Here is an 11,899-nt window from a genome sequence, read left to right as displayed (position 1 = left end):
TACCTGCTCATGGATCCTCCTGAGGTATAACTGGGCAGCTGCAGTTCAGCTCATTAGCATGCTTTTTGGTTTGAATAGGGAAAAATACAACTTCACAAAATATTTTTTAAGAAACGGGTCGTGTTTCAAACAATGATACAAAACAGTTCGACACGATTTAAATGATACATTATTAATGCATTTTTTATAGCTGATGCTCAAACAGATGACCAGCATGTGATTTCTGATAACACCAAAAATACATAGAAAACACAATATACATTACAAAATATAGGCTAATTGAACAAAATAAAGCACCTGTGCCTAAATTCAATGTGGTTTAAAATGTTATTAGTGATATCTGCTTTAAAGCAATGCTGAATGATTAAATTTGGCTTTGTCTGATTATTCTCAACATTATCCAATATAATTTGTGTATTTTCTTACATTTATGTCATAAGTGCTCCCTGAGACCTACATACAGTAAATGTGAACTAAAGAACACGTCTCTATGACTTTTTGCATGTCTCGTACCCATAATGCACATTAGATCACTGCTTGCAGTTATTTGCTGTGGTTAGTATTATTCTTCTCTTTTTGAAACAACTATTACTGCTGTATCGTAAATCTTAGCACCCATAAATCATCTAACCACATATTTGAACAATATTTAGGCAATATGACACTTTCTGAAATTAAACTATGACATGAACCGAGAAAATGGAAAGGTAGCACAAACCTCATGGGAAGGTTAGCTGTGTCCTCACTGGGACGCTTTGTTTGTATCAGTCCTTAAATCCAAGTTTGACAAAAGTGTCATTTATAAACTCCAAGTATGCACTTATATTGCCTTATAATGCAAAGTCTTAACATGATGCACATGATTAAAGTAGTATACAGCTGAAACTTGGACCATGCAACCACATAGTGGTCACGTCAGAACCCTATCATTACACTTGATGTGATCCAAGCGTCCTCTACAACGTTATTACAAGACCAGCTAGTGATTAAAAAACATTGCTAACTCAAATAAAATTAGTTATAAAACAGTACATCAATTACAAAGCCGTAAGTCCCTGTAAACAAAAAAAGGATATTGTCCATTTTTCTGGCAGCACCGGGAAAGACAGGACCCTTGTGTGGAGTCACTGTCTGAAGGACTTCTGTAGAGTATTTCATTTACCACAAGCCATAGATGCCACATGCTTCTTCAGAGTGTTCTGTTTTCCTCTCTTTGTTGCTTGTATTTAAACACACAGAATGCACCGTTATCATTCAGTACGTCTCTAGCTGAAGCACACAGGGCCGATGGTGAAGCCAAACTCGTGACTGCTGTTGCCAAAGATTCCTATGTCATGTAGAGGAAGCAGGTCCATGTCCTCAAACTGAAACACAGACTCACGCGGACCGGGATCCACTTCCTTTGCAGACTGGTACACAAAACATAAACATAAAGGGTTTACAAATGGTTGTTAAAGGTGAAGAGTGTAAATTCCGCCACAAAATAAACAGTTTCCATTGGTCGGTCAAACAAAGAGTCCCAACTTTTCCACTTTTCCAAAATCTGAGTTGATGAAAAGCTAATAATAAAATAAAAAATTATATAATTTAATATAATTAAATGCAATTATTTAAAATTAAATCACTTAATAAAAAATAAAAAAGATTTTATATAAAAAAGATTAAAAACAATATTTGTTTACCTGCATGTCATGTGTACATTAACAGACATGAGAGAGTCGTGCATATGCGAATAAATTATATATTTTTTTAAATATTAACTTAAAACCCCAGGGGGACTTCAAGTAAATATTGTAGGTCAAAGGGGATCAGCTGACAAAAATCCCTAATGTAAACCAATAGCCAAATAGCGATTTAGGCTTCATTTTAGCAAGCTTACATTCAGGTCAGGCTTTCTACGCCTACTTTTCCCAATCTAATCAATTCTCAAAGGATCAAATCAAAACCAGCCCTACATTTTTGATAATAATAAGATATGCTTCTTGAGCACCAAATCAGTATATTAGAATGATTTCTGAAGGATCATGTGACATTGAAGACTGAAGTAATGATGCTGAAAATGCAGCATTATCATCTTAGGCATAAATTACATTTTTAAATATATTTAAATAGAAAACAGGTATTATTTTCAGTTGTAATAATATTTCACAATATTACTGTTTTTACTGTATTTTTGATCAAATAAATGCAGCCTTGGAGACTTGATAAGTGACTTCTTTCAAAAAAAATAAAAAATTTTTTTTATATAGATAGACACCAAACTTCTGAATATTAGTGTACAGTATAGCAAAATAAGTTGATTCACTACTGCAATGAATGAATCGTGGACAAAATATTCACCTGAGTTGAAAGTAATTGAATAAAAAAAAAAAAAATCACTTTTTTTTTTCATAACTAGTGCCGTTAGACACCACGTACCACGCAATCCTGTAATGTTCCTAAATAGCTCTGCTTCACGGCGTCTGTGAGGAACTGGACCTGTCGCTGTGTCTGGCCCAGTCGGTGTCCAGGGTAACAGGAGTACGTCACTCTCTGCTCTGCTCTGTTGCTCTGGAGTCGTAGGAACCGCAGCTGAACCACACTGAGGGCTGGATACTCAAGCTGACCAAAGATGGACAGATGGGATTTGATGGTAAAATGTAGAACACAGACTGTATACAGTTTACTGTATACAACAACAGGGCTTAAAACTGAACATAAAAAGAGCAAGAATTTTATGGGTAATAAAAACAACATTATTAGAAGCTATTAACCTGGACAATAAATTAATAAATTAGCGTTAAAAGGACAGCTCAATAAATAAAAAAACGGAAAAAAAACCTCTGTCTTCATTTAGTCAGCATCATGTCACTCAAAAAAGTTTATTTTAGTTATTTAAAATTTTAATTTAATTTAATTTCAAGGTTTTTATTTTCCATACAACATAAAGGGAAGGTAACTGGGTCCAAAAAAACACATAAAAGTACCATAAAAGTAAACTATTGACTTAAATATACAAGTCGAGAGTCTGTAAGTCTGCATCAAAAAGGGAGGTAACTGGTTCCAAAAAACACAAAAAGTACCATAAAAGTAACCTTTCTAGAGTCTGTAAGTCTACAAGCTCTGTGATATGAATCTCACAGACTCCCTTCTTGCCGATAACACAAACTTTGACCCAATATGAAGTAAACATTTCCACAGACCAATAGCACTACTTACTTTAAAACCTCCCTCCAGTGAACTTAACCAGTAGAACTTGCTGTTATTCCCTAAGTCATTCAGCCAAGTCCTTATGGGCAGCTGTGGAAATTGAAAGAGCAATAATAAGATTTTGATGTTTTTTGACATCAAAGAGACACAGTACTGAGGTGTTAGGTAGAACATTACGTGTGCATCTCTGGGGTGAAGGCAGGTCTCGGCTCCTGAATCTGAGAAGTTACAGTAGGCCAAAAAAGCATCTAAAGGACTGCCTTGGTTTGGGTCAATGTAGTAGAAACCTGAAACAGTTACAAAAGTAGTTATTTAACAGACTGCTCTATCCAAAACAACTTACAGTATACTTCATAGAACACAGACAAGTCTTTCTTTAGTAGTAATGCAACTGAATTGGATGTCCAAAATAGCATTTTGGACCTAATTTTGGACCTTTTTAGTGCTGTTTATGAAATATTGTATTTATCCTATAGAACACAATTGTAGAAATAGTTTGAATACTAAAAAAAAACAGATGTGTTTTTTGAAGGCCTCATGGCCTACTACATGACTTGTAGAAAAGTCACTCGGGAAAGAATGAGATTTAGCTGAAGCTGCTTGCGGTTGGCATCTGCACTGATACTAAGTTGCTCTTTTGGTTCACATGGCCTTCAACATGTTCTCTTGATAAAAATAATGAGGCAAAATCACTGAATAATCACTTTGTGAGACAATCAAAATATGTTTTTGACTAGTTGGCAGTCGGTCACCCTTACAAAGAGAACAGGCTAGCCAATTAATGAAATAACTGTGGCGAAAGTGTTGGGGGAGATTCCAGGAAGAGAAAAGGGAGGAGAGCACCTGCAATTGAGATCATTAGTTAAAACTGTATAAAAGTGTTTTGAGTTCAGATGTTCTGCAGGAATCTCGGCTATGTTGCTTTGTCCGAAAAAGTCTCATTTTGACTTCTGAACCTCTGCATCAAGAGCATTACTTTTGCAAGATTGAGAAGACTTTTCTCCACGATACTGTCCACTTGTTGAGATAGAACTGAGCGTATGCGTTTAAAAAGTTTTTAAAACACCAAAAACACAACCACAACCAAAAAATACAATTGTAATTCAGAGATTTCTAAAAGACAGCACAAAGGAGAACATGAACAAACAGATAAATGTTTGAAAGAGAGAGGTGGGCTCTGACCGCTGGTGTAGTTGGGATGGCACAGCCACAGCTCCAGACAGGTAGAGGCTGGGTGCTGCTTGCTGCCGTCCGGAGGGGCCACCAGCAGACGGAGGTCATGGTACAGAGAGTCCAGCAGTGTCTGAATCAGAGGGTAATTGGGCTTGTCTGAAATGTACATCAGGTCCTATTGGAGATGAAAAAGTAAGACAAAGAGATTTACTATGCATTTTACTGTATTTTATTCAATGATATCAGCACAAAATACGAGATTACCTTCATTCAAATTTAAAATAAAAACATTATCTACTTCGATAAATGTCTAAATCATGAAAATAAAAAAGATAGATGACTGAAAGCCAAAAAGAAGGTAAAATGGGCCTTGTTCTTACAAAAAAAAAAAAATCTAAATTTATATGTAGACAGAAAATCGCAAAAACCTTGAAATCAGGTTTTTACAAATCCAAATTTCTAGACGGCTTGGAACATCTTGATTGGAAATGCATCTCAGTCTGAATAGTCGTTCAGGATGTATGTAACATCATGCAAAATATGCTAATTTTAGTGCATACAGTGAACTATGTGGCATTTGCTAGTGCCGTGTGAACAAGGCTTTAACAACATGATAATTGGTATTAAATTGTCAGCAAAGTATTTAAGAGAAAAGGGCCATTAAGTTTTTAAACAACTTGCCTTGATCTGAGTCATGGTCAGGTTCACATTATAACCAGGAGGTCCTGGTGGCCCCGGTGGACCCTAAAATAATCAAACAAACATTGAAATAGTTTTTTTTGTCTCTGTTTTTCTGTTTCATGTTGTTAAAAACACCGTAAAGTGTGTCTGGCAACTTACTGGAAAGCCCCTTCTTCCAATGGGGCCAGGAGGCCCCTGAAATCCCTTGAGTCCCTAAAATTAAAATGACAAGAGATATTTAACTAATGTACAAACCTTAACATGGTCAATTTAATACATACTGTAAATAAAGAAATAAATGAATACATTATATAATTATAAAAATAAAAATAACTGTAAAATATTTTTTGTATGTATTTGTATGTTGTTTAATCTGGAACATTGCCTTTTAACCTGATAGATGCTGACTAAAGAAAGCTTTGAAAATTAAATTTCATACCTTGTCTCCAAACAAGCCCTGCAGGGTGGAGGAGATAAAAGAGAAATAAATTATAAATGATCTTCATGCTCATCCGGGAAAAAATAAAAAATAAAATAAAAAATCTGTGGCTGCGATAAAGCACTTCACTGTCCTTGCTTATGTCATTAAAAATGAATTAACCATGCTTTCATATCTTAAAAGGACAGAGCACATGTAAATGCATCTGCAGCAGATGTGTTAATACAAATTAGGCCACGGTTTAAAAGGCACAGTTCGCTATTAGTTTAAATGCTGAAACATTTTTCAAAAAGACATTTACCGGTAGTCCAGGTATTCCAGGTGTCCCTCTAGGCCCAGCAGGACCAATATTGCCCTTTAGGAAAAGTATATGCATTTCATAATTAGTTATGTAGCAGATGCTTTTAACCAAAGCAACTTAAAAATGGAGAAAGAATTGAGACTGCGATATCTAAGATTAATGAACTGTACATGTATCATATTAAAAACTAAGAAAAAACAAAAGAATATATGTGTTCAAGATGTTTTGACTTTTACCTGATCCCCCTTTGGTCCTGGGGGTCCTGGAGGACCAAGAGGCCCCAGACTCCCCTAAAGAGGATAAATAAATACTCTTATAAGAGAACTGAATAGGTTGTACTGCAGAATCATTGGATGTGCTTGTGATACACCATACCTTCAAGCCATCTCTCCCTGGTGGACCAAGAGTTCCCTGATCCCCTTTCTCACCCTATTATGGACAGGTTAAGGAATTAACATTAAGAATGTATTTTTAAGGCACAAAAAGAATCATGTCAGAGTACATTTTTAAAAGCACCTCTGCTCCTTTGACACCATGCTCCCCAGGCTCTCCTTTCACCCCTTGGATTCCCTGTCAAGCATCAAGCATCTTAATATTATCATATTTTATTCATTCCCACAATGTTATTTAATCCAAAAGATGTGACAATTTTGAAATGGACTGTTCTGACCAGGAGTATCAATCTTACCATACTTCCCCCCCATCCAGGAAGTCCTTTCTCTCCTACATCTCCTCTCTCTCCCTATTGGACAAGGAGAGGGAAATACCTAACTTGTCCAATTCAAGCCATGGGTTTCAAAAATTAAGCTTGTCATGTGTTTAAATGCCATGTTGATATAATCTCTGAACTCTGACCTTTTCTCCTCTTGGTCCTCTGGTCCCCCTCAACCCTGCCTTGCCTCTTTTACCCTTTAGATGTCAAACACCAAAAATAAAAGAATAATAATCAGTTTTTCAATCATAATCACCACAATTTTACAAATGTTTGTCCTGCATTATGACATAAATCACATCAGAGTCTAAAATAATCTACATATATTCATGAAAATTTAATCTCACTAAACTTCATTGTCTTTTACTTAGAGATTTGGAAACATTTAATAGAATCTAAGAGCATATCACATCTTACCCTCCGTCCAATGTGACCCATTTTTCCAGGTGCTCCATCTTTCCCCTGAGCTCCCTAAAATGCATCAATAACCAAATTCAAATTTGAAATGAATTTGCAGATAAGAGTCCTGGGAAATCTGTATGCTTAAACACAGCTCTCATATCTGACAGCAAGGACAAAGGCATAGAGGAAGAACTTTTATTTTAGATAGCAGACAGGGATTAAGACAGAGAAAATAACATTGTGACCTTACCTTCTCTCCTTTTATGCCTTCTTTTCCTTCAGGTCCTGGGTTACCCAAACGGCCCTGCAACAACCAAAACTCATTAAGGGCCTGATGATTAAGCAAGCAGAGTTGAAACAAAGGCATAATTAAATTAAGGTGTATCTATTTGTTGTCTCTTTTCTGTAAATGTACACTTTTGTCTCACTGGGCACTGACCTGAGCTCCTGGTAGGCCTGGCGAGCCCCTTGCCCCTTCCTCACCTTGTGGACCCTAAGGTAGTAGATTTGAATTAATATAACTGGGTTAATCAAACACATGTACTGTATTTCTATATACAGCCATGCACAAAATGCCACACCAACTGATTTTAATGTCTGTACCTCCAAACCAAGCAGTCCTGGTGGCCCTTGTATGCCTTGAAGGCCGTCTGACCCCTAAAGGGAAGAGATGGGTTCATTTTTAACATGTAGTAGATTTATTTGCGATCAATTTAAAGAATCAGTTTCCATCTTAGTGGAGTTCATCACAAGCTCACCTCCATCCCTGGTTCTCCTTTATCTCCTGGGTCTCCTTTCTCCGCTTCAGGCCCTGGGAGACCTTTAGGGCCCAAATGACCTTGGGGACCAAATGATCCAACACCACCCTGTGTAGGTCAAGGTATGATCATGAATCAGTTACTCTGAGGTAAAACACATTGATTGCCCCCTGTTGTTCCTAAGAATAGGCTAGGATATGAATATAAACATGAACAAATTATATTTACCTGTGTGCCAGCTTTTCCTGAGTCACCTCGCACGCCTTTGCGACCTGCAATTCCCTAAGGCACAAAGCAAAGATATGAATAACGTAACATAAATAAAACAGCTATTTTTTCGACATTCAAAATGCAATGCAAATAAGATGTTCCATGTTATGAGTTTTGCAGAATATATTAATATAGTAATGTATTTTCATTTAAGTGGATCAGAACCTCAGGTCCAGCATCTCCTGGCTCACCAAGTAAACCATTTGGCCCAGCTTCTCCCTAAAAGAGACACTTAGATTTAGACCATAAAAAGAAATAAAATAATCCAAAGATGCTCTAAGTGAACAATCAAATGTGGTACCTTGCTTCCTGGAGGTCCATCTGGCCCCACCAACCCTGGATGGCCTGGTCCACCCTGAAACACAAGAAAACAGGAACTGTTTATCAGTAACAACCATATCAAACAGGAATATAGGAGTCAATCATTCCCAGGTGAAACAGATCATAGAGTATGATGAACTATAGTAAAATAAGGATACTACACACCTCTACACCTTTCAGACCAGCAGGTCCATTCCCGCCCATGAGGCCTGCCTCACCCTGACATAAAAACAGCAAACGATCAACAAAAATGCAATAAAATTGGACAAAAAAATTATTGACAGATATAGCATTTTACATGGTAAAAGACACATATTTTAGTGTTTTCCATTTAGGAAAAATACCTGCACCTCCATTCAAAAGTTTGAGGTCAATAAGATTTTTTAAAGCTTCTGAAAGATCTCTTGCTTACCAATACATTTATTTGATCAACTGTACATACAACACTAATATTGTGAAATATTATTACATTTTAAAATAACTCATCTACTTTAATATATTTTAAAATGTAATTTCTTTCTGTGATGGTCAGGCTGAATTTTGAGCAGCCAGTTTCACATTATCCTTAAAAAAGTCTAAAAATGTACCGATTTGGTGCTCAAGAAACATTTAATTTATTATTAATGTTGAAAACAGTTTGTGCTGATTAATATTTTAGCATTTACTTGAAATAAATATTTTTTGTAATATTATAAATGTATTTACTGTCACTTTTAATAAAATTAATGAATCCTTGCTGAATAAAAAATACAGATTTCTTTCCAACAGTAGTGTAAATCAAATGATACAATAAACAGAGAAGATACTTAATAAAATAACGTAAGGGTAAATAAAATGTTATGCAAACATAATATGAAATGCTGATTTGCACTCACCAGCAGTCCAATTTGGCCCTTGGCTCCCTTGAGTCCCCTCTCTCCCTGCTCCCCCACGTCTCCCCACGGCCCCTCTAAACCAGTAAATCCTCTCGGCCCTATATCACCCTGAGGGGAAAAAAGAAATATAGTACAACAGCATTTTCCCTTGTGAAATGACACTATAGCTGTAAAAGATGAATGACCTTTTCTCCTTTAGGGCCAGGGTCTCCAGCAACGCCAACTGGACCAGCATCACCCTTCATCAGGAGAAAAACACCAATATTACTCTTTTAAAAGACAGTGAGACTGATCGTATTTGAGACAGATGACTTTAGAGGTAATTTGCACAGTTGTGCCGACATTAAGAAATTAATCTCCACACCTCATTGCCTGCTGGGCCTGGTGGACCCATTGGACCTTTAGCACCTGGAGGGCCAATGTTTCCTTTTGGTCCTTGAAGACCAAGCTTTCCGAAGGGACCTCTGTCCCCCTGCCAGTAGAAATAAATGTTAAAAGATAAAAAAAAAAAAAAAACGACATTAATGTTATTTTTGTCTATAATTTTATTATCTATAATGTTATTTAGTGCATATAATTTCAATTGTCACCTGACCTTATCACCTTTCCTTCCAGGAGTCCCCTCCAAACCCGTCGGACCAGTTGGACCCTACAGAGGTCAGAAAGCTTGCATTATATCTCAGTTGCCACCAATTTATTAAAGCTATAACCATTTAATACTGTCATCGTGATTTTACTCTGGTTCATTAAAAAACCACATGGCTTAATGTTTTAGTTTGCTATTCTGTACAGAACATAAAGATCAAATAATTTTGCAGTGCCAATCTAACCTGTGGCCCTTCCAGTCCGAGAGGCCCATTGTCACCAGGAGGGCCCATCATTCCCTGTGCATTTATAGCAACTTTTAGTGATTTCATAAGTAAACACAATTTGAGATACTCTAAATCTCTTAAATCACTTAAATCACCTGTTCTCCTTTCATCCCGTCTACACCTGGCACTCCATTTTCCCCCAGTGAACCCTGAAGAAAGATTTGCAACAATTTTAACTTGATATCCATCAACGTCTTTCATATAGCAAAGCTTTTGAAATCCATCATCATGTATGGTAGGGAGAATTTTCACTTACTGGAATACCTTGGGGCCCGTTTGGCCCAGGTTCCCCTGAGAGCCCTTTACTTCCTCTGGGTCCTGGTTTTCCAGTGACCCCACTGACTCCCTGAAGTCCTGGAGGACCCTATATAGACAATCAATCATAATCAGCATTTAAAAATTAACAGCCAAACTGAGATATAATGTAAATGACAGAGCTGATTGTGTGCTCACACATGGCCCCTCTGTTCCCTGATGCCCGGGATCTCCCTGACGGCCCTGCAAAGAGGTAACCCATTTATTTTACAAAGGAAATAAATGAAACCTTTTATATTTCAGCACTGCTTTATGAGAAATCAAACTTCACTGAAGGAGTTAGGTCAGGATCTTTTATTTTCTTTGAGAAGTGGTATATACCTGGGGTCCTGGCAGGCCTTTTTCTCCTACTGGACCAGGGGGACCCTAAAAAACACACATAAAGGTTAACAGTATTAGTCACCACAACATGCAAATGGCAGTGTTACAGCAGTGGAAACTGAAATACATTTGTCCATGGACTGAAAGAAATGAAGGTACAGGAACTGAAGTTATAAATAAAAATGATCTGCTCGATTTAGGATCCCAGTGTTTGTACTAGATCCATCACACACTTACTGGTGGTCCAGGCTTTCCAGGTGGTCCAGGAGGCCCTCTTAGACCTGGCTCTCCCTATGACAAAAGAAATGAGTAAATGAGTAACTTTTTTTTTTAGATAAAGTTACTATTAAGAAGACTAAAAACAGTGCAGCTTTGCTCTAAACCCAAGTGAGCTGTCTACATTTGTAGTCATCATCATAATAGGAAGGTTGTTCCAAGCTTATAATGGATAGGAAAATCCCAGAATGCATAGTGACAAACTCAGAAAGTGATATGTTGATCAATAAAATACTTTATATAACAATTTAAGGTATTCTGAAACATTATTTAACAAAATATATAAAAAATATATATTCAGTTACAGTACTGAGAAATATTGACTTTAAATACACGGCCGTTCAAATGTTTGTGGTCTGGTCAGACTCAGTACGATTTTTTTTTACATTTTGGAAAGAAGTCTCTTATGCTCACCAAGGCCGCAATTATTTTATCAAAAAATACAGTAAAAACCGTAATATTGTGAAATATTACAATTTAGGCTGAATTTTTGGCAGCCACTACTCCAGTCTTTAGGGTCACTTGATCATTCATAAATCATTCCATTCTAATACGCTTATGTAGTGTTCAAGAAACACTTCTTACTATTAATGTTGAAAACGGTTGTGCAGCTTAATATTGTTTTGTGGAAAACTTTTTTTCAGGATTATTTGATGAACAGAAAGATTAGAACAGCAATTATTTTAAATAAAAATATTTAGAAATATTATGTCTTTACTGTCACTTTTGATCAATTTAAAGTGAAAAAAATGAAACTTTTGTAATCACTTACTCACCCTCATGTTGTTCTAAATGTGTATAACACAAAAGAAGGTTGGTAATTAAACAGCTGATGGCAGCCTTTGATTTCCATAGCAGGAAAACAAATACTAAAAAGTCAAAGGCTACCATCAACTGTCTGGTTACCAACATTCTTTAAAATATATTCTTTTGAGTTCAACAGAAGAAAGAAATTCATACATGTTTGGAACAACATGAGTGATTAAATGATGAC

At 36.5% G+C, this 11,899-nt stretch overlaps 1 protein-coding gene across 1 annotated transcript in view; it reads right to left on the bottom strand.

The window, feature by feature from the left end:
• Positions 1 to 108: 108 nt before the first annotated feature.
• Positions 109 to 11,899, bottom strand: part of LOC311276994 (uncharacterized protein) — a 60,778-nt gene continuing 48,987 nt past the window's right edge. The window contains exons 36-68 of the mRNA XM_084387082.1: positions 10,867 to 10,920; positions 10,630 to 10,674; positions 10,447 to 10,491; positions 10,250 to 10,357; positions 10,089 to 10,142; positions 9,952 to 10,005; positions 9,717 to 9,770; positions 9,486 to 9,593; positions 9,307 to 9,360; positions 9,122 to 9,229; positions 8,412 to 8,465; positions 8,227 to 8,280; positions 8,091 to 8,144; positions 7,884 to 7,937; positions 7,656 to 7,763; positions 7,501 to 7,554; positions 7,337 to 7,390; positions 7,148 to 7,201; positions 6,913 to 6,966; positions 6,639 to 6,692; positions 6,472 to 6,525; positions 6,300 to 6,353; positions 6,159 to 6,212; positions 6,020 to 6,073; positions 5,784 to 5,837; positions 5,483 to 5,500; positions 5,203 to 5,256; positions 5,044 to 5,106; positions 4,372 to 4,537; positions 3,367 to 3,476; positions 3,199 to 3,279; positions 2,419 to 2,601; positions 109 to 1,409 (exon numbers count right to left, since the gene is read on the bottom strand). Coding sequence (XP_084243208.1) covers positions 1,266 to 1,409; positions 2,419 to 2,601; positions 3,199 to 3,279; positions 3,367 to 3,476; positions 4,372 to 4,537; positions 5,044 to 5,106; positions 5,203 to 5,256; positions 5,483 to 5,500; positions 5,784 to 5,837; positions 6,020 to 6,073; positions 6,159 to 6,212; positions 6,300 to 6,353; positions 6,472 to 6,525; positions 6,639 to 6,692; positions 6,913 to 6,966; positions 7,148 to 7,201; positions 7,337 to 7,390; positions 7,501 to 7,554; positions 7,656 to 7,763; positions 7,884 to 7,937; positions 8,091 to 8,144; positions 8,227 to 8,280; positions 8,412 to 8,465; positions 9,122 to 9,229; positions 9,307 to 9,360; positions 9,486 to 9,593; positions 9,717 to 9,770; positions 9,952 to 10,005; positions 10,089 to 10,142; positions 10,250 to 10,357; positions 10,447 to 10,491; positions 10,630 to 10,674; positions 10,867 to 10,920 — 2,367 coding nt within the window. The 3' untranslated portion in view covers positions 109 to 1,265. The remainder of the gene's footprint in view (positions 1,410 to 2,418; positions 2,602 to 3,198; positions 3,280 to 3,366; positions 3,477 to 4,371; positions 4,538 to 5,043; positions 5,107 to 5,202; positions 5,257 to 5,482; positions 5,501 to 5,783; positions 5,838 to 6,019; positions 6,074 to 6,158; positions 6,213 to 6,299; positions 6,354 to 6,471; positions 6,526 to 6,638; positions 6,693 to 6,912; positions 6,967 to 7,147; positions 7,202 to 7,336; positions 7,391 to 7,500; positions 7,555 to 7,655; positions 7,764 to 7,883; positions 7,938 to 8,090; positions 8,145 to 8,226; positions 8,281 to 8,411; positions 8,466 to 9,121; positions 9,230 to 9,306; positions 9,361 to 9,485; positions 9,594 to 9,716; positions 9,771 to 9,951; positions 10,006 to 10,088; positions 10,143 to 10,249; positions 10,358 to 10,446; positions 10,492 to 10,629; positions 10,675 to 10,866; positions 10,921 to 11,899) is intronic.

The sequence above is a fragment of the Rutilus rutilus genome (assembly GCF_951802725.1).
Source record: "Rutilus rutilus genome assembly, chromosome: 18".
Lineage (NCBI taxonomy): Eukaryota > Metazoa > Chordata > Actinopteri > Cypriniformes > Leuciscidae > Rutilus > Rutilus rutilus.
The sequence above is the reverse complement of the archived record's forward strand: the minus strand, read 5'-3'. Positions and strand labels throughout refer to the sequence as shown.